Source organism: Musca autumnalis, unplaced genomic scaffold (assembly GCF_047663935.1).
Source record: "Musca autumnalis isolate F117 unplaced genomic scaffold, ASM4766393v1 scaffold_2, whole genome shotgun sequence".
Taxonomy (NCBI): Eukaryota; Metazoa; Arthropoda; class Insecta; order Diptera; family Muscidae; genus Musca; species Musca autumnalis.
In genome coordinates this window covers 182,730,180-182,753,024 of record NW_027411755.1, presented here as the reverse complement: position 1 = coordinate 182,753,024, position 22,845 = coordinate 182,730,180, and the positions used below count along the sequence as shown (strand labels likewise).

General features: G+C 35.9%; 1 protein-coding gene across 9 annotated transcripts; it reads left to right on the top strand.

Annotated features, from left to right (window-relative positions):
* Positions 1–7,413: 7,413 nt before the first annotated feature.
* On the top strand, positions 7,414–21,192 carry Oscillin (glucosamine-6-phosphate isomerase Oscillin). 9 transcript variants are annotated; one of them, XM_073966223.1, is made up of 7 exons: positions 7,414–7,531; positions 7,871–7,956; positions 15,985–16,094; positions 16,404–16,531; positions 16,596–17,137; positions 18,654–18,719; positions 21,034–21,192. In XM_073966223.1, the coding sequence occupies exons 3-6, from the start codon at positions 15,997–15,999 to the stop codon at positions 18,708–18,710; spliced, it is 825 nt and encodes a 274-aa protein (XP_073822324.1). In that variant the 5' UTR covers positions 7,414–7,531; positions 7,871–7,956; positions 15,985–15,996; the 3' UTR covers positions 18,711–18,719; positions 21,034–21,192. The 9 variants fall into 9 exon arrangements, with proteins under 9 accessions (XP_073822324.1, XP_073822329.1, XP_073822332.1 ...); XM_073966225.1 differs by lacking the exon at positions 7,414–7,531 and adding an exon at positions 7,541–7,576; XM_073966224.1 differs by lacking the exon at positions 7,414–7,531 and adding an exon at positions 7,556–7,812.
* Positions 21,193–22,845: the final 1,653 nt, after the last annotated feature.

Below are 22,845 nucleotides of genomic sequence, written 5' to 3'. Positions count from 1 at the left end.
CTATATGGAAAGATTATATAGAAAAACTTTTCACGGATGAGCAGCGAGCACCTCTTGAGAATAATATAAGCAATTATCTAGTTGGATCATCAATAACAAGATTAGAAGTAGAACGCGCCGTACAAACTCTAAAAGATAAAAAAAGCCACAGGACCTGATGAAATACCCTCTGAAGTCTTAAAGCTAATAGATTCCAGCAATAAAGAACTCCTCATCACCCTTTTCAACCATGTATACGACACTGGACAATATCCAGAAGATTGGCTCAAATCTACTTTCATAGCCATTCCCAAGAAAAACAATGCAAAACGATGTTGTGAATTCAGATTAATAAGTTTAATGAGTCACGTACTGAAAGTATTCCTAAAAATAATACATCAACGAATATATAGCAAGTGCGAACATGCTATGGGAAAAACGCAGTTTGGGTTTAAGGAAGGGATGGGTACCCGAGAAGCTCTATTCTGTTTACAAGTCTTAGTCCAGAAATGCAGAGAAGCCCAAAAAGATGTTTTCATCTGCTTCATCGATTATGAGAAAGCCTTCGATACGGTTAACCATGATAAATTAATGAACATTTTGACATCTATCGGAGTACAAGGAAAAGAATTACGATGTATTAAAAATTTGTATTGGAACCAAAAAGCACGAATCGACGTCAATGGTGAACAAAGTGATGAAATTATTATCTCAAAAGGAGTTAGACAGGGATGCATACTGTCCCCATTACTATTCAACGTGTACTCGGAAAAAATATTTCAAGAAACGCTAGATGGAGGAAATATTGGAATAAAAATAAATGGACATATTGGAATAATATAAGATATGCAGACGACACCACACTACTGGCTGAGAGCATATCAGGTCTACAGAAACTTATAGAAAAATTGGCACTCACAAGTGAAAAGTATGGGTTAAAAATTAATATGAAAAAAACTAAATACATGATAGTAAGCAGAAAAAACGACCATCACAACGTGAAGCTTACTATAAAGGAAACGGAAATCGAGAGGGTACACACATTTAAATATCTGGGAGTACTACTAAATGACCGTTGGGACTACTCAAGAGAAATTAACAGCCGAATAGAAATAGCGAGAGATGCCTTTTTTAAACACAAAAAAGTATTAACAAGTCACGACATAAATGTGACAACAAAAATAAGATTTATCAAGTGCTATGTTTGGTCAGTCCTCTTATATGCTTCCGAAGTCTAGACACTTAAAATGTCCGATGAAAGAAAATTGGCAGCTTTTGAAATGTGGACATTCCGACGAGTACTGAAAATACCCTGGACTTCAAAAATATCAAATGACGAAGTACTTAGAAGGATGAATGTGAACCGACAGCTAATCTCAACAATAAAAAAGCGTAAAGTCTCATACCTTGGACACATACTTAGAAATAATAAATACAAATTCTACAAACAATCCTTAAGGCAAAAATCGACGGAAAGCGCGAAGAGGTAGAAAAGAAACAACCTGGCTCAAAAATATCCTGACATGGACCGGCTATAATGATGAATACACACTTTTACAAGCCGCTAAGAACAGGGAGCTGAACATCATTGTGTAACAACAAATAATTATAAATATATACTTGGTATCATATATGTATCATTGAAATATTATTGTACGATCACCAATATCCGAATAACGGATGAGTAAATAAAGAAGAAGAAGAAGATATAGGTACTCGTATATGTATGTATTTTGGTATAGCCCCATATAAGAGTACCACACTATTTTAGTAGCATTTTTTTACCGAATTGGTTGTTAATCGGAATTTTGTTTACCCAGAAAATTTCATTAAATTCTGTAAAATAAAAATTAAATAAAATAAAATTACATACTTCCCAGCTCTGTGTCATTAAATACTTACCCCCTGTTTTTGTAACTTTTTTTTGTTCGTTCGTCTACATTCGTAATAATTTAGGCATCCATAGCTCAGCCCCCAGATGACATACGGACCTAATTTTTCGTAGACGCGTTCCACATATAGTTAAGGATTCCTCTTTTAAAAATCAGAGCTCTACATTTGCGCTGAGGCGAGTAAATCGATCTACAAAATTTGACAATTCGTGTGAGAAGAATAAAAACTTTTACAAAAACAGGGGGTTAATTATTAGCCATGGTACAATAATACAGGTAGCATTATCACGCCAGCTGATGGTAACATAATGTGTCAATTGCATTGAATTGATGTCAAATTTTGACATCTTATGTTACCAACAATTGCCGATGCGGTTACCTGTGTATTTGTACCATGTTATTAGCAATTCTCTCTTTGTGCCGATTATCTCTCGTTCTTTCGTTGTAAATTTCGTGTGTCACACCAGCACAGTAATGACAACCGACAACTATACTAATCACAGTCTATACAGTCGGACACTAAGCCCACCTGATTGTTATGCCTGTTGTCAAAAACATTATTGTGATTTAAAATACAAAGAAACTTAAATCACAATAATGTAAAATGTATTATGTTTGTTGTTAAATGTTGTGAACAGAACTGTGAATGGCCGATCTTCTGTAGGCCTTGATACTAATCAAGGTCTAGTATAAGGTCGGCCAATAAGCCCACCTGATTATTATATTTGTTGTCAAAAACATTATTGTGATTTAAAATCCTTCTGTAGGCCTTGATACTAATAGTACTAAGGAAAATGAGGGAATTATTTTAAAAAATCACACGAGAACACTTTACAGTGACTTGAGGACTTTGTTCCGACTTCTGTAACTCATCATGAATGAAAAGTAGCAATAAAAGTTGACAACACTGTTGCAATCGATAAGATTTAGCGGCAACTTTATTTTATTTATTTAAGGAGTCCCTTAAATGTACGATTTTTGTTAATTTAAAGTTTTTATGTCATTAATGTTAAATGTAAAGTTGCATGTTGTAATAGTTCCTTGGCCATTGGGCTTTTTCTTACCGATGATTTTTTGTATGTGAAAAAGGACTTCGAACACACACAATCACGCTTATGTGACCGGTTTCGCCGCTGGTAGCGGCTTACCAGACATTTCGGCTGTGGAGTGGCTTCTCTGTCATCGAACTTTTTCTCTTTCAAATGCAATTTGTTTCTACAAGCACATAAGCATTTTTTTTATCGCTCACATTTGCATAACTTACCAAAGACCGGACTATTGCTTTATAAGAGGTCAACAAGGTTTCTTTGTCAGCAACCCAAGTGCTGCCGGCCAGCGACTTGAGAACTTTTTCCTACCCAATAACTTGAGGTATGTAGTTAGTGGTCGGTATCAGGACAACATTGAGGGGGAACTTCATTCCAGTCGACCATGTGGTGAACAGTTTAGCAGCGGATATTTTCATATTCCTCAGATGGAAGAAATGCTTTAAGTGGGTATTTAACCTATCACTTATGTCATCGACGATAGGACCCGAAGCCAATATCGTACAATCTCTATACCGTACTTTTTTTTAACTCATTCAACAAACTCTCTCCATGTTGGTCGATCTTTTGCTAAACCATTTATTTGTTTCCATGTGATGTTGCGAGATTGAAATTAATTTTTAACCATACAAATCCATTGCTCTGCTCCAGAACCTGCAAGAAGCTACTACTTTTTACTACGATAACATTTTTTCACATAGTAGATTCTTGCAGTACTGGAACAGACCACATAGGTTTCTAAGCCTGCCAGGCTTTCTGTGACCCTGCGGATTCCATTCGAGGGTTTGTCTGGCTATATCGTCGCCATTAACAGATCCCATTTTTGACGGGCTTGCGAAGTTTGGATGTAGCCCAGCTGATGCAGCCATACAAGAACACTGATTTTACGCTGCAGTCGAAAATTTTGAGTTTCGTACTGGTTGAGATGTTGTTTGAATGCCAAATTCTGTGCAAGAAGTGGAAGGCATGGTGGGCCTTATTAATACGGTCCGTTATATCTTCGTGGGATCCACCCTCTCTGCCAATAGTACATCCCAGATAGGAAAAGACTTCGACTTCGTGCTGTTAGTTGTTGGTAGTTGCATTTCACATTAACATGGTTTTCCTTGCGTTAATTTTTAGAACCACATTGTTGGTGAATTTTGCACTCGACATCCTCAAAACGATATGCAAACAATCAGATATCGTCTGCGTAATCGATGTCTTGTAGTAGCTCGTTTATGTTCCAGCGGATACCATATGGCGCATCTACATTTGTTTGCTGCAGCACGCAATCCATGAGGGATAAAAAAGGCTGACTTCCGTATCGTCATTTGCTTTGTGTTGTTTAAACTTCGTCAAAATATTTCATACATTGTTCCTCGAAAATGCAACTAAATGTATCAGAAATAAAAATTATACATGTTTGCCCTGCGTTGAAAATGCGTATTTTTACAGTGTTTTATTTAACTTGCTTCGGTGTGTGTTTAGTTCAAATCTGGTAACTCATTTTTAACACGGTTGCAGTTGACCAATCGAACTAAAACTTTGCACACTTTTCAGATTTGGATGACAATACACGAATATGAAATCAAATCCAATATTGGTCCATTTTTACACTGTTTTACAGTGTTTTATCTAATTTGCTTTTCAAATCTGGTAACTAATTTTTCACACAGTTGCAGTTGACCAATCGAACTTCAAATTTGCACACATGAATATGAAATCAAAACCGATATTGGTCCATTCTTACAGTGTTTTTACGGTGTGTAACTTAACCCCCTTTTCAAATATGGTAACTGATTTTTAAGACGGTTGCAGTTGACCAATCGAAGTAAAACTTTGCACACTTTTCAGATTTAGATGACAATACGTGAATATGAAACCGAAATCAATATGGGTCCGTTTTTTCCTATAGCCCCCATATAACGGTACCACCCGATTTCCGGTATTTTGCTTTTCAAATCTGGTAACTCATTTTTCACACAGTTGCAGTCGACCAATCGAACTAAAACTTTGTAAACTTTTCAGATTTGGATGACAATACATGAATATGAAATCAAAATCAATATTGGTAAATTTTTACAGTGTTGCACAGTGCTCAATTTTACATGCTTTTCAAATCTGGTAACTCATTTTTAACACAGTTGCAGTTGACCAATCGAATTAACGGCCTGTTCCTTTACTTTAGAAAGTGGTAAAACCGGCAAAAGTAGGAAAAGTTGTAAACTGCTCTCATATGAATTGTATGGTGTCTGAAGTAAAGGAACGCTTTTCGAGTGAAAAGTGGTAAAACTTGAAGATTCTTGAACGTAAAGGAACAGGGCTTAAATTTTGCACACATTTCAGATTTGGATGACAATGTATGAATATGAAATCAAAACCAATATTGGTCCATTTTTAGCATTTTTACAGTGTTTTATTTAAATTGCATTTCAAATCTGTTAACTCAATTTTGACACGGTTGCAGTTGACCAATCGGACTAAAACTGTGCACACTTTTCAGATTTATATGACAATACATGAATATAAAATTAAAACAAAGATTGGTCCATTTTACAGTGTTTTAACGGTGTTTTATTTAACTTGCATTTCAAATCTGGTAACTCAATTTTGACGCAGTTGAGCAATAGAACTGAAACTTTGCACACTTTTCAGATTTTGAGGACAATACATGAATGTGAAACCAAATCCAATATGGGTCGATCTTTTCCTATAGCCCCCATATAGCGGTATCACCCGATTTAGTTCAAATTTAGTAACTCATTTTAACGCAGTTGACCAATCGAACTGAAACTTTGCACACTTTTCAGATTTGGAAGACAATACATAAATATGGGCCCAAGTTTTGGTCTGATTTCAAGTGTTTTAAGGATTTTATCTTCATTTTTAGGCCGAATTGGCTGTAGCTTGGCGTTTGGAGTCCCCAATGGTACAGAAACTTCCCCATAAAAAATTATGGACATAAGTCCTGGTTTTGGTATAGCCTTTATATAACGGTACTACACGATTTCAGGCATTTTAAAGTTTTTATCTAAATTTACGGCCAAAATTGACTATAATTTTGTTCTCAGTGGTCAAAAAATGTATTTACTAAAAAGTTAAAAATAAAAAATAATTTAAAAAAATTAAGTTTCAGTGTTTTATTTAGAAATGCACTTAAAACTAGAAAATAATTTGTCGCTTAGCCTCAATAAATATATTCTTTCTCATGATGGAATCTCTCAAATAAAACGCTTGCCGTTCAATATTGTCACAATTTTTAATTCAAATGCAAGCGTTTTATTTGAGAGATTCCATCATGAGAAAGAATATATCTATTGAGGCTAAGCGACAAATTATTTTCTAGTTTTAAGTGCACTGAAACTTAATTTTTTTAAATTATTTTTTATTGATGTTATGAAACATGTAGCTTCGAAGTTGTTAATTGCGACGACGATAAGATACATAATGGGGGTTATCATGAACGGCAATTCCCCGTGAATTTTTTCACTTTCTTCCTTAAGTTGCAACGGCGGAAAGACCAATCTCACAGGGATATTTCATTCATGATAACCCCCAATACTTCGCAGATTTTCAGTCATTTGTAAAGCAACTGACGATACGGAAGTCAGACACAGTGTGGGCGACAAGGCACAAACCTGAACAGGTTGCAAAGGCTTCACTGTCATGTCATTTGACCTGGCAGATAATTTTCGGTGGAATCCCTTCGATATTCAGTGCATCCCACAATTCAGGTCGGGATTCGGTATCAATATATTGCTCCATTATAATTCGAACAGTGTTTATACGGTCCACACATGATCTCCCCGGTTTTAGTGCTGCTTGTTCTATACGAAGAATGGTTTTGGTAGGCATCAAGTAGGATGTCGGGGGTGTTGAAAAATTCCCTTCAGCGAGGTAATTGATCCTTTGTTGATTCAATTCTATTTCCATGTTTGTTTGTGAGTGCATTCTTACTTATCTTCATGCTGTACAACGGCATTAATACACACCTCGCATATTTCATACCGACGCTGACTTTTCCGCTTCTGCTAATATGTTAAAATAGAAGGCTTCACAATCCTTACGTGCTAATAGTTTAGCTCTTGCTGACATTATGCTTTTGTTCTGGCTTTGGCCTCTGTTCTTTTAGCGTGGTTTAATTTATTTTTTAATCTCTTATTCATTGTTATTTATCGGAGAGTTTCGTCGGAAATCCACGGGTTGTGGATTATTTTCGAATGCCAAGAATATGTGTTTCACTGTGATAGCAGCTGCGCTATACCGTCTGGAGGGTGTGGATGGAAAGCCATAACACTAATAAAAGAAAATGGTAACCTAGTTCAAAACTGACTCGACCTTCTTTATTCTTTTATTTCTATTATGTCCGAAATGAAGCAGACAGTCAGGTGAGGCTTCTTTTGTACCAATCCCGCAATTGCACACCCCACCACAAAAATTCTTAAAAGTTTGGTAACTCTAGAATTTAATTCATAACATGAATAAAATGCACAGGATGAACGTCATTCAATTTCAGAGTACTTCATACATTCGTTGCGAAGAGAACAAGTGAAGCTTCCATTCCGGCGCACAAAGCACATATAAAACGTGTATTATTTTCCCCAATTTGTTATTATTATACTCAATTCAAAAGTACGTTGCTCCAACAAGCCAGCTAGTTGATATTGACTGTTGAATGTAATAAAAAGTTGACTTTTGTTTGAAGTGTGTTATCGGTATTTTTGTGGGTTTTGCTTTTGTTTTCATTTGGTTGGTTTTTGGTTAAGTGAAACAATTGTTAATCGGCTAAATGTCTAGATAAAACCTATGAGATACTCGTATATTAATAAAATACTTACATATATTGTAAATGGTTAATGTAAACAAAGGAATATTTACGAATCAATTGAAGTATTCGTTATAAGGAGGACAAAGTGAATATTTGCAACAGTTGAATTTGGTTGTGTGTAACAATAATTTGTTTAATTGCAGAGTGTTTTCTTGTTTCACAAAAAAGTAACATCACAACAATAAAATTTACACAAAACTTAAATCTACCTCAACAACTCAGGACAAAGGTTAGTATAAAATATAAAAGCAAAAAAGTGAATTAAAATTGAGAAATTCTTGATACGCCAGTTTTGCCCATTGCAAAAAAAAAACAACGAAAATCTGAAAACAAACATATCCTGAATCCGGTTTATTTAAGGCGAATGACCTTATATTTCAACATTCCATAGCTACCTTGCTAATGTCCCTCCCTCCCGCATTGACTTTTTAGGGTTTCTCCCCGCATATTCAAAATGTACAACATCAGTAACATTCATTAACATTTCTCAATGTCATTTTATGTGACATTAGTCTGTCTACTTGTCCGACCCATATTGTTTTGTTGTTATGCCTTTTAAGTGTCGGAGAGTTAAACGGCGAGGTCAATTGAACACTTTTTGATTTCAATTTATTTATTGTTTTCTCTGAAGAGTCTTATTGCACGAGAGGCGTATGCACTCTCTTTAATAAGAAGAGCAAAAGGTATTGTTTTGTTTTGATTTCAATTTAAGAGGTTTGTACAATTTAGTAAGAGAGTTCACTCAAAAAATTCTGGTCAATACGGAAACACAAACTGGAAGCAATCCAGAATTAGAAGCCCATCTTCCACATTTCGAGGAAATCTTATTGAAGAAGAAATTGGCACATACTTTGAGGACTTTATTACAACTGTGAAAAATCCATTCAGAAAAAAATAAAATAAATTGGCCAATATATTAAGGACTTTACAAAAACTGTAAAAAAATCTATTCAGAAAAAATTAGCAGGAAAAACAGAATATATGAGGTATCAGAAGAATTAAGAAAGTATCTAGAATTAAACAGAGGACGCAAAGCAAAGGCCTCGGTACATAAGAAGGACGTGTTTCTTGCTCAAGTCATTTCTGGCAAAAGAATAAAGAACGGCCGAACCATATTTAAACTTGGGTTCGCTTTACCTTCTTTTATCAGTAACGACTTAAGCAAGAAAGAGCAAAGACATTTTAAGGCCTGGGTACATAAGCTGCCTCGCCAGCTTACCGATGCCTTTAAGGCCTGGGTACATAAGCTGCTTTGCCTGTTTGCCTTGCTTTCCTGCTTCATTTTTGACATAATAAAAAGAAAGAATAAAGGAGGCCGAGCAAATTTCGAACTGGGTTGCTCTTTTCTTTTTTATTCTTGTATCCAAAGGTAAGCAGGCGGACAGCTTATGTGCCGAGGCCTTTAGAATGGAATAGTAATTTTATTATTATAGGTAAAATAATAGGAATTATAAAATTCCTAATGTTGAGTAAACTTTATGTGGTCTTTCATGCTGTTGGCTGCCAACGAGTGCATATCGATGTGCGAAGAAACCGAAGTGCAGATTTCTGATCCGACTTTGCATAAACTGTCACCATTCGCGGTGCTGGGTTTGAGAAAAACGACCCTGGAGACACATGCTACCGAATAAAGATGGGTTCTGAGCAGATCGAAGATCTATTAGGTAGCGCATACATCTCTATATACCCATTCAAATCGGATATTAAGACTCCCGACGTGCAGACTCTTATGTTTGCATAGCTACATAGATAGGATGCCTGACATGTAGGTCATTGAGCAAAATCGAAAGCCTATGGAATAGTCCTGTGACTTTCGATACAGTTGATGCAGAGCCAGTGAAGCAGAAGCACTACACTTTCTCTCCTGCTGTGCAGATTCGTATGTCTGCGGAGTTTGATAGGATGCTGGAATTAACGTCATTGTAATTGTGTTTGCTTTCTAAATGTCAAATGATAAAGGAATGCCATAGCATCTTTTCAATTCCGCTGCCTCAATAATTTGACTTCAAAAAAACAACAAAGCAAGCAAAGATTGATAGGATTTTGGCCAATAGCCGTTTAGGAGAAGCTGCAGGCAGCTTGAAAGCTGCGAGGTTAACAATTGATATCGGCAAATCGAAATTATGTTTCCGGGAGTTACGATACCGAGGCTATATCGTGGACGAGGGCAAACCGAAAGTTGATCCCGAAAAGGTAGCATGCATCGTTGGCTGTAGCTAACCAAAAATTCCCCACAAGTGCGAAGATTCACGGGAATTACTGGTATCGCCGCTTTATCACAGTTTATGCTACGCTGGCGACACCCATTTTTGTCACATATTCACATTTAAAAAAGTCACTCTTTTGAGTTCGGAGAAAAATCTAATGCGGCCCATACATTTACTGCCCATACTGGAAGTCTGCCTACGAAAAACCCTGGATGACAGGGGAAATTCGTAACAAAGGCAAAGAGGTCCGTATTCTGGGACAACTACAAATCAAAACTAAAAGAATACAACAAACTGACAAGGAACGCCAATCGCAACTCCTGGAAACTTTTCTGCGAACAGGTAAATAGCGTAAACGACGTATCAAAAAGCCGAGCTAATGGTTGATGAAATGGGAAGGAAGATAGAAACAAGCGAGGAAACCTTAGGCCTTCTGATGAGAACACACTTTCCTTCAAGCACTGCGGCCCAAACAGTGCTTTTGACGGAAAATGTCCACACATCAGAAGAAGTACCAAAAGTAGACAGCTCTATGGCTAAGCAAGCCATAATGAGCTTCTCACCAAACAAAGCAGCAGGACCTGACCAGATCTTCCCGGCCTTTCTTCAAAGGGAAGTGGACTACATTTCTTCCAAGCTGGTCAAAATTTGCAACGCGTGCTTAAAATTTGCGTATACTCCCATAGCCTGGCAGGAGGCACGGGTGGTTTTTATACTCAAACCAGGTAAGGCAAGTTACGCAGTACCAAAATCTTATCGCCCGATATGTTTAACATCTTTTTTACTCAAGACAATGGAACGGACAGTCGATACCATGATCAAGAGCAAAATCCCCAACGACATGTTTAAATATAAACAACATGCATACGTGAAAGGTAGATCAGTGGAAACCGCATTACATGAGGTAGTACCAGGGATGGAAAATTAAAAATTTTAAAAAGTACTAAAATGGTACTTTTTTTCATTGAAAAGTTACTTTTTATTATTTTTTTTAAGAAAAAATATCAATTTTTTATTCAGTAAAAAAACAACAACAAAGGCTTACATCTATGAAATCTGAAGAATGCTGCAAAATGGTATACCTTTTTGTGCCATACTGTAGGGTATAAGTCATTCCGTTTGTAACACATCAAAATATTCGTCGGAGACACTATAAAGTATATAACCAGATCCGTCCGTCTGTTGAATTCAAGATACAGATCTCAATATTTAATATGGAGCTTTTTTATTTGGTACAGAAGCTTCAATTACTTCAAGGAAGTTTGATATTAAAAATGGGCTCTATCGGTTCTCGTTTTGATATAGCTCTCATACAACGGTATTTCCCGATTTTCGGCATTTTTAAGGTGTGAGTCACATTATCATACCAAATTTGGTATTTTGTCTTCCCCAGATATTATCCCATCGAAATTACTGAAATTGGATACGTTGTATTTTAAAACATTCCTATAGAGAATGTGGGTATAGATGCACGTTTTAAATAGCCTAGGACTGACAAACTATCGATAGTCCGACTATCGTTGTGATCGCTGTCGTACAGCCTTGTTTATATTGAACTCTGAACAAATGATTTTTTAAATATTTCGTGACAGTAATCAAAACAAAAAAAAAGAGGTATTGCAGGTTCTCATATTGGAATGTACTTCGATATCGCTCGATGTGAAGTCTTTTAAATGGTTAGTCTACCGTAGTGACTGTAACTTGATATTTCGGATTCTCAAAGGGAGGAAGACCTCCACAAAGAAAACGATTAACCCAGATAAAGCCACTGGTCGTTTAAACGCCACAAAAAATGGTTGCAAAAATTCACGTAAAACTCTGGCTTTTTCGAATATTTTTGTCGGGTTTTTGTTATAGTATTGTCTGTTATCTGTCATTTCACGCTTATAACGCTTCATTTGACCTACGTATTTCCACGCAATTGGCCTAAAACCCAAGCTATTCAAAAAAATCGACTTTTTTGTAATTTTCGACTTTTGATGAAAAATTTAAATATGCGATAAAACTTTCATCATAAATGTTAGAATCATATAAAGTCAAGGATTTGTTAGGAATATAGTAAGAGTATTTTCTCAATCAAAAACCAAGGGATTGCCATGTAAGGATACACCTATATTACCCTCCAAAGTTTTTAGCACTTTTAAAAGAAAGTCCGATTGCATAAAAACTGTACGTTTTAGATTTTTTAAAAAATGCTTAGAAGGTCTCAAAAATGTAATTTTCATAAACAATTTTAAGTTTTCTCGCAAAAAAAATTCTCGGCGCTAAGTGGGTCAATATCGGTTCATATTTTGGTACTACATCCAGTTTTAAAAAATTTCTAGCAATTTTAATCTTGAATTTTGCATTTTTAGTTCCTCATACAATTCTTTTAGACTAGAGTATGTGAAATGGTACTGAATTGGCCGCGGGGGTACTTCGGTACTTTTTATAATGAAATGGTACTGAAAAAAGTACTATTGTACTGAATTGTCCATCCCTGCTCCTTAGACGAATTTCGTGTAGACAGAACGCTGAGGAACTGGATAGACGACATGCTAAGGAACAGATGGATAAGCTGCGCGCTACATGACGTAACAAGAAGAGACAAAGTAGGGCAGCAAACGCCACAGGGTGGATTTTATCGCCGCTTCTGTGGTTCACTACCATAAATAGTCTACTAAGGTCCTTAACCAAGGAAGGATTTGAACCAGTCTGTTACGCAGACGACGTTATAATACTTCTAAGGGGAAAGAATCCAAATCTACTTTGCAGGAGAGCCGAAGAGGCTCTAAATATAGCTTACAACTGGGCTAGACCAAGAGGTCTTAATGTTAACCCGAAAAAACAGAGTTATGTCTTTTCACTAGGAAAACGAAATTGGGCTCCGTCGAGGAACCAGTTTTCCTGAATAAGACATTAACTATATCTCCAACAGTTAAATATCTGGGGGTAATCCTAGATAGGAAACTCAAATGGAAAGACCATATTCAGGAAAGGGCTGCCAAAGCACACTGATGTTGGTCAACTTGTAGAAGGCTATAGGCTCAAAATGGGGTTTTAATCCTAGAATGATACACTGGCTATACAGAAGCGTAATAAGACCGATTCTTACTTACGCATCTGTTGTATGGTGGACAGCTATGGACAAAAAGTACAATGTGGAAAAATTGCAAAAAATCCAAAGAATGTGTTGCCTAGGCATTAGCGGGGCGATGAGGACTACACCAACTAGGGCTTTAGAGACAATTCTATTTGTCCACCCGATAGAAATACAGGGAAGGTATGAAGCAGCCATCGCGGCTATAAGACTGAAAGCGATGAGCGAGTGGATCGAAAGAGACCACCAATGCATATTACGGTTCACAACGGGTGAATCTATAAATCAAATAGTATCGGACCGGATACCAGAATCAAGTGAAGTAGCTCTGTGTGAAGTTCTAATACCGGACAGAGATATGTGGATCGATGGAACCCTTGCACAGATTCCCGCTGGAAGCTGCGGGTTTACGGACGGTGCTAGGGATAGGTAGTGAATTGCAATAATCTATTTTTCGATTATTAGGTTTTCGTGAAAAACTTAAAACTCGACTTTCGATTAATCGTTAACTGCCGAAAACCGATTATAATCGAATATAATACACCATTTTCGTTGCTGCGATCCGTGATGGTTATATGTATAAAAAAGTACCGTCGATTATTTGGTTTTAGCACACCCAATAGTCAACTACGACTAAAAGTCGACCACGATTAATAGCCGACTACGAATAATAACAGACTACGACTAATGGTTGATTACGAATAATAGTTGACTCTGTCTTCCGAAAGTCGTCTAAGAATAATCGATTATCCGGTTTTCGCACAGTCAATAGTCGACTACGACTTTTGGAAATTTTACGGTTAATAATCGATTAACCGAAATCGATTTTATGTATCCCTAGACGGGGCTGTGTTAGGGGGGAGAACGGGACTGGGTCTTTATATCGTAGACACGGAAACGAGTATCTCCCTTCGTCTGTCGGATCATAACACGATCCTCCAGGCCGAAATCCGAGCCATCACAGAATGTCTGAACTGTTTTAAAACAAATACAAGGCCACTCACAGTTAACATCCTTACGGATAGTAAAGCAGCAATTAGAGCTATAACAAGTAAGGCAACAATATCGCAAACTGTCTTAGAGTGTTAAAATTTAATTAACGATTATTCCCATTATGGCTCGGTAAACATTATATGGGTACCAGGACACATAGGGATTACGGGAAACGAAGTAGCAAACTCCTTAGCAAAACACGCCAAGGAGCTACCTACAGTAAGTCTAGACAATGCCAAACCTTTAAAGGCGGCGCGTATAGAACTAAAAGCTTCGGCAAAGAATGCTCATGTATCCCTATGGAATAACCAGGAAAAGGGAAAAACTAAAGTAAAAAGGATATCAGTAGACTTGTCGCATCTGCACAGGATAGGTTGTGCAGGGAATAGTGAATGCAGGGCATGTGGCGAGGACAACGAAACGTTGGAACACTTAAGTGTATGCCCTTTCTTTTCAAGGACATATGGTGATCTTGAATCACCCCTCTTCTCAACCTAACCTACTGCTTTGTGTACGTGTGAGATTAAGTAGTGTGTGGCATTTCTTCAATCCACATTCCAGAAACGTTAAATTTTCCTCCAAAACACGGTCTTTAGATGAAGTTTTCAGAAATTGTTAATTTCCCCCCAAACAATATTTTCAATAATTGTTTTTTGATTACTTCGAAAATAAACAAAATCTATCGGATTGAAAGGGTTTCATTTCCAAAATCTAAATAGTTTTGATTTCTATCCTGCAAAAAATATTCAAACATACATTAACAAACGCTTCAAAATTTACTAATACTATTACAAATGCTGTCCTGCATGCCCACAGTGTATGGGCCGCATAAGGAAGCGTTAGAAAAATTCCATTTTACTCGACATTTTTATGTGCAGTGCGATGCGTCGAATTTGGTGGCGTGCTTTTCCAGAAAGACAATGAAGGAGGAGAACATCCACTGGCATACAATTGCAAAGATTCACGGTGATAAATGGCTGGTATCTTTGCTGGCGACACCCATATTTGCCACCCTCAAGAAAAGTCGATCTTTTGAGTTCGGAGAAGAAACTAAAGGCCTCGACACATATGTTAGAAGCATGACATTCTTGCTGAAGTCATATCTGATAAAAGACTAAAGACCAAGTTCGACATAATAAAAAGATTTCAGAATTACATTTGAATTAGGTCGAACTTGGTCTTTAGTCATTTACCAGATATGACCTAAGCAAGAATGCCATGCTTCTTATGTGTCGAGGCCTTTAGGATGCGTTTGAATTTTTCACCCGTCCTGCAATATCCCGATTGTACTCGACACTTTTATATACAGTTCGATGTGTCGAATTTGGTAGCATTCTTTCCCAGAAAGACGATGATGACGAACAAAGAACTGAGTGGTCGATTGCCGAGGTGGAGTCTCCTTTTGCAAAGTTATTCATTCGACATAGAACACTGCAGAGTGAGCAGAATGTGGTGTCCATTGCTGTCATGTCATAATCTGGAAGAACTTACAGTAGAAGAAGAAATTCTGGTAGATCAGGGGCTGGATTTTTGTTCTATGAAAATTTGAAATGAAAAATATTTTCTTTATAATTTTTTTCATTTGACAGTTTTCTCCTTTATAAAAGTTTTCATTTCACAATTTCATAGAAACAGAATTGAGCCCCTGGCTACGTCGCTGAAGTGGATCTAAACATCAACACGACAAATACCAAAGAAATTCCATTCTCTATAAAAAGTCTGAACATTCTAGGTGCAGATTCGCAGATGGTAGTCGGTAAACATTTCATTTCAACATTTCCTATTTTTAGGATGTTCCCAAGTTGACACCATGGGGAGTTTTGTGTCAATTTCAAATGAATGAGGGAATTTTCCTAGTTAAGTCAATCTGGGCCGTACCTTTCTTAATGTCATTCCCAACGTCACCCTTATTACTATACATAAATAATTTAATAAAATAATTAATTTGCATATTACATATGTACATATTTATTTGCAGTAACTACCAAATATGAGACTAGTAATTTTGGATACATCCGATTCCGTCGGTCTTTGGGCTGCAAAATATGTTACCAAAAGGATAAATGATTTTAAACCAGGACCAGACAGGTAATTACAAGCATACATCATACGCCAATGAAGTCCAAAACTTTGTCGTTCCACTCCTAAGCTAGGGTCACATTAGGCAAATGTTTGCTCTAGCGACCGGCAGTCTGCGCTTACTGAGAGCAAATGCGCGTAAATAATGCATTGAAATTTATGCTCAATTGCTCTAAGTAAACACACACTCCCTGTCGCTGGAGCAAATATTTGCCTAGTGTGACCCTAGCTTTAAATTTACTAAAAAAAGGCGACCTGGTTCACCTGTGCCTTATTACGTTGAATATAGTAATTATAAATCTACACCCATATTTTCAGATACTTTGTATTGGGCCTACCTACCGGCAGTACCCCATTGGGTATGTACAAACATTTGATCAAGTTCTACCAAGCGGGCAAGGTATCCTTCGAATATGTAAAAACATTTAACATGGATGAATATGTGGGTAAGTGCTGTAAATTTTATGAAGAAAATCGTTTTTTTAATTTAATTGTCTTTTTTATTACCAGGTCTTCCACGCGATCATCCCGAAAGTTATCATTATTATATGTTCGAGAGTTTCTTTAAGCACATTAATATTGATCCGAAAAATGTCCACATACTTGATGGCAATGCACCGGATTTGGTAGCTGAGTGTAATCAATTTGAGGAGAAAATCAAAGAAGCAGGTGGTGTTGAACTGTTTATTGGTGGCATTGGTCCAGATGGTCATATTGCATTTAATGAACCCGGTTCTTCGCTGGTATCACGTACTCGTGTGAAAACATTGGCTCAGGATACATTGGAAGCAAATGCACGCTTTTTCGATAATGATATGAGTAAAGTACCACGTCAGGCATTAACTGTGGGCGTTGGCACTGTTATGGATGCCAAAGAAGTGATGATTTTAATTACTGGTGCCCATAAATCGTTTGCATTGTATAAAGCCATCGAAGAGGGTGTTAATCATATGTGGACTGTAAGTGCTTTTCAACAGCACCCAAATACCCTCATGTTGTGTGATGAAGATGCCACCTTGGAGTTGCGTGTCAAGACTGTTAAATACTTTAAGGTTTGTTCGAGTTATAGTTAATTAAAAAAAATAATATTTTTTTGCTTTGGTGGTAGTTGGTTTATGGTGTTTTCTACAACACGTTGCTTTACAATATGTAAATACGTATGTTGAATTCAAAATGTTCAAAATTGAATATTAATATTAAAATTACTAATGCTCAGTTTCCCTGTGGCGATTCGAATTTAGATTCGTTCGATTTACTACCATACTCCTAATTGATTGAAAAAAGAAACAATTTAAATATTAGAAGAAAAAACAGAAGTTTGGTAATAGTTCGAAAGAATTTGTATACGAATCGTCTGAATGAAACACGCCGTAATATTATTTCATATCCTCTCATATTGCTGATGTAGGTATGTAGTAAATGCCACTGGTCGTGATTTATTTTATTACATTTTTCATTAGATTTCATGGTGATGGTTTCTGCCCTCTTTAACAGTTTCGTATCCCTCAAATACTTAGTAATTCAAAAAAATCTTTTCGGCAACTTATTTAAGCTATTAAAAAAACTATCTTCGCTCTAATAGGCAAAATTTTCAAATAAAGAAATCTGAATTTTATTTTTTTACCTCACTTTTTGTATCTGAATCTAAAGAAAAACTTTGTATAAAATCGAATTTGAAATCATTCTAATTGAACTGTAAACAAAATATAGCAGAAAATGATCAGAAGCTTCCGTAATAGACATTTCTCAAATCACAATATTTATTAGAATAAATCAAATCGCAGCTGGATAGTAACGAAATCTTTTTGAATACATATTTGGAATAATCAGGTTGATTGTGAATGTAAACTCCCCGTGAGTTTTGTCCTTCTGCCGTTTCAACTTAAAGGAAAAAGTGAGGAAACTCAGGGGAAGTTGCTATTCATAATTGGGCTGAATATGTTATAAAAATGTATAAACACATTGGTTCCTAATGGTGTATGTATGTTAATTGATATTTTATAATATGAAAAATTCCACGTAATGTAAGGCTGACTTCCGAAACGCCGGTTGCTTTGTATTCATGCATAAAACTAGGGGTTCTTAGATCGAGTTACCCACTACTACAATTTCATAAAATTACTGCTTTGTTCCAGAAGTTGCAAGAAGCTACTATTTTTTACTACGATAGCATTTTTCCCTTTATGTTATCGGAAAAAATAGTAAAAATTAGTAGATTCTTGCAGTTCTGGAACAGACCATTCACTAGTATGATACTCGATCTAAGAACCCCTAGTTTCATGCACGAATACAAAGCAACCGGCGTTTCGGAAGTCAGCCTAAGTCTATATAACGTCGGCCAGTAATTTAGCTAAGCTTTCAAAACACGGTAATGTAATGTAAAATCTATTAAGTTTTTTTGTCTAACTTGCCGACCTGGTCAATCGTGGGGCTAGATTAGATTAAGTAATGGTGACCGATTCTTATTCTAACTATTCTTTACTGCTGTAGAAGTTGCTTTTGAATTCTAATTATAGTAGCAAATTTGTAAAATTTTTAATATAAATTTTATTTATTATTACAATATAGGGTATTCAGAGAGATACCAACATTGTTGAAGAGGATACCCAGACCACTGAAAATTAATATCAATAAGTATGTCGTGTTTTATTTAATTGTTATTGTATTTATGTAATACATTTGTATTATCTATTTTAAATGAAGTTTCAAATATTACCACACGGTGCTCTTGAAGCAACTTTGAGGGGAAGGTGCTTACACCTGGGAAGATTTTGCGGATTCTGAAACTACAATATTCATAGATGAGAAAAATAAAAAAAACAAAAAATCGCCGGAACGCTTTTTAAATAAATCGCTATTCAAGTTGACATTTTTTGGGATTTTTTAAGTTTTCAAGATTTTTCTTGGAAACCGCAAGTCCTACCGAAATGGGACTAAAGAAGATGTTGTAGGTATGAAAATTCTCTACACGATTGACCTTTATGATAATTTCGTAGGTTTTACCATTATTGAGATATAAAAGTTCAAATTGGGGCAATGCATTGAATGTATCGCCTCCTTATAAAACAGTGTCATGACTGCAATTTTCCAACTTAAACTTATATATCTCGAAAATGGTACAACCTAGTAAAAAATTACGAAAGCAAATCTGGTAGAGAATTTTCACAGCTAAAAATGCTCGCTAATTCCATTTCTTTAAGACTTACCGTTTTCAAGCAAATCGTGAAACCCTAACAAAAAGCTAAAAATGTTACCTAAACATCTATATATCAGAAAAATGGTAAAACCTATGAACGTACCATAGTGGTCAATCCCCTAGAGAATTTTCACAGCTACAACATTTTCTTTAGCCCCATTTTGATAGGACTTGCGGTTTCCAAGCAAAATCGCAAAAATCTAAAATAAGCCTAAAAATGTGAATTTTGACTGCGATTTAAAAATCTCTACAGCGATTTTTTGTTTTTGGACTTTTTTTTTATCAATGAACATTGCTGTTTTAAAATCCGCAGAAACTTCCCAGGTGTAAGCGGTTTTTACTTAAAGGTCACACTAGAGTGGTTTCATTGAAACTTTTAGGTATTTATAGATCGAGTTCCTCACTACAGCAACTTTATGATATCACTCTACTGTGAAACTCGACCAAGGAACCCTTGTTTTCATGAAATTGTTTCAATGAAACACTCTAGTCTTTACCTTCGACTTAAGGCGCACCATGTATGAACTTGTTGTATGAGGTAGAGATACAGTCATTGCATGCTCCCAATTTGAACTTCTATATCTCAATAACAGTAAAACCTATGACATTATCATAAAGGTCAATCATGTAGAGAATTTTCATAGCTACAAAATTTTCTTTTGTTCCATTTTGATAGGACTTTCGGTTTCCATGCCAAATCGTGAAAACCTAAAAAACCTCTAAAACTGCCAACTTGAATCGCAATTTATTTAAAAAGCGCGGCGCCGATTATCTTGTTTTTTTTTTTAATTTTTCTCATCTATGAACGTTGTAGTTTCAAAATCCACAAAAACTTCCCTGGTGTAAGCACCTTCCGTTTAAAGTTGCTTCAAGAGCACCGTGTACCATCGTAAGTAGCAGGATAGATTTAGTTAAAGAAACTACTAATAGATTAGGTGTAGCAAAAATTTGTAGTATTAGTTTATGGTGGACAATACCGTACGGTGAAAAGAGAAAACAATTTCATGAGACCAGAGTAGAAATTATTAGGATGATCATTTTAATAAAGGGAACCCCTGACCCTGACGTGTTTTCTTGACTCAACATTTTTTGAGAGCTGTCTTTAAAATAAGAAAATAATGATGTCAATAAATTCGCAGGATTGTTTGTAGGTATATCTTCTTCATTTTTGTAAAGCCCGCTGTAGCCAGCTATCTCATCTCCTTCTCATTTGCTAGACATCAATCTAATATTTTAGTGACCCGTGATTATTGCAACCGCTAATTATAGGTCTGACTTCTTCAGGTAAAGTAGAGAGGCGGTTCTGCGCACCGACGCAGCCAGGGATGGGCAACACAACATTATTCCCCAACCGCCACTGAATTTTGTAGTTCTTTATTCATTTTTTTAGAATATTTAACTTGCAAACGTTCAAATTTGGTCACCCTACTATCTGGACTTTGAACAAGTTATGGATTCTGCAAATTTCTATGGGTTTCAAATGTCGATTTCCCCACTGGGTTTCAAATATCAATTCCTTTGCGTATACGTCAAATAAATTCTCATGAAGAAGGTTAACTCTGCAAAAGGCTACAATATAAACATAGCCTAAGATTGTTATGAATATCAAGTGAATTATTTGTAGTATATAGGCACTTATAATTATTATGTACGAGTTTTGTTACCTCTTAGCAGAGACCAATTATCACTATTATTTCTTATATTGATTTTTAAATTCATTTTATTAACAAATTTTATTTTTTCATCTTTCAGTGCCTAATGGATGTCCATATGAAACTTATTGATGGAATGTAATATCAATCCGTCCATATCATTGATTTTTTGTGGAACAAATTTTTTAAAACAATGTGTAATGTTTATTTTTTATCCTTTTTTATATAAAGTTTTTAATAAAACTACTTAAAAAATTAATTTAATTAATCGAGCTATATGACCTAAGGAGATTCTATTGAAAAATGATATTTAGCAAAGTCCAACACATTAACCGTTATGCGACGATCATAAATAAATAATATTGCGAAATTTTTAAAATCGAATTGATATTTGAATGCGATTTACAGCCAACCAACTGATATCGAAATAGTAAAATGTATCGAGGTACAATGTTTGCGTTTGCTGGGTCATGTCGGGAGAATGGATAGTAAATACGAGCCACTTAGGGCCAAAACTCGAATGGAAAATCATGTTGAAGATGATTTCGTAAAACATGGTATTCCAAATTGGAGAATTAAAGTAGAAGATCAATGCGTTTGGGAATCTTTTCTTAATTCGCCTTATGGAACAAAAATTTCCGTTTTTAATATAATCCCCTCTAACTTCACATAAGTACCCCTAAGAAAGTACATATGTAATTATATGCTGGATATGGAGGATGTAGTTAACATTGTCATTCCATTTGTAACACATCAAAATTCGTCGTAGACCCTATAAAGTATATTCATTCTTGATAAGCATAAAATTCTATGTCGATACAACCATGCCAGTCTGTCCGTCTCTCTGTTGAAATCAAATATAGCTCGCAACATGTAAAATAGAGCTTTATAGTTTGGTACAAAAGTTTCTAGTACTCCTTGGATGTTTGGTACTGAAAATGGGCTGTATCGGGTCCGCGTTTGGATATAGATAGTCTTAATAGAAAGGTACCTCCCGGTTTTCTGTATTTTGAAACCGTGGCCTCAACATCGCACCAAAATTCGGTATTTTGAAGGTTGTGAATTGAGACATCTAGTGGTAATATTGTACCCTTGGTATTAGGCAAACGGGAAGAGCTAGAATTCTGAAATTTGGAATGAGGGTAACTAATGGAGATTTAGAAAGATGTACCAAAGGGTTTTTGGAAATTCGAACTACAAGGGTACGAAAAGTACTAAATGGTACTAAATTTAGTACAATTTGGATTTGTGTGAACGGATAGAGCTGGAATCCTGAAATTTGAAATTAGGGTCAATTGTGGAGAGTAACAATGAAACGTTTTTGGAAATTCGAACTATAAGTGCACGAATAGTACTAAATTTAGTACAATTTGGATTTGGGCGAACGGATAGAGCTGGAATACAAACATTTGGAATGAAGGTCACTGATGAAGAGTAAAAATGAAAAGGTTTTGGAATTCAAACTATAAGTGTACGAAAAGTAATAAATGGTACTAAATTTAGTACAATTTGGGTTTGGGTGAACGAATAGAGCTGGAATCCTGAAATTTGGAATGAAGGTCACTGATGGAGAGTAAAAAAGAAAGGTTTTTGGAAATTTGAATTAAAAGTATACGAAAATTACTAAATGTTACTAAATATAGTGCAATTTGGGTTAACGAATAGGGCCGAAATCCTGAAATTTGGAATGGGGGTCACTGATGAAGAATAAGAAAGATGTACCAAAGGTTGAAAAGTCCTAAATGGTAGTGAGTTTAGTATGATTTGGTTTTGAAGAGCTGGGATCCTGAAATTTGGAATTAAGATTACTGTTGAAATATGGAGGTAGCTTTGGAAAATCGTACTAATGTGCACGAAGCAGTACTAAATGGTACGGAATTCGCTACAATTTGTATTTGCGTGAACAGATTAC

Coding starts and splice junctions, on each gene's coding strand:
- Oscillin (XM_073966223.1), top strand. CDS start 15,997: ATGAGACTAGTAATTTTGGATACATCCGATTCCGTCGGTCTTTGGGCT. Junction 16,095..16,403: donor TTTAAACCAGGACCAGACAG/GTAATTACAAGC, acceptor CCATATTTTCAG/ATACTTTGTATTGGGCCTAC. Junction 16,532..16,595: donor TAACATGGATGAATATGTGG/GTAAGTGCTGTA, acceptor TTTTATTACCAG/GTCTTCCACGCGATCATCCC.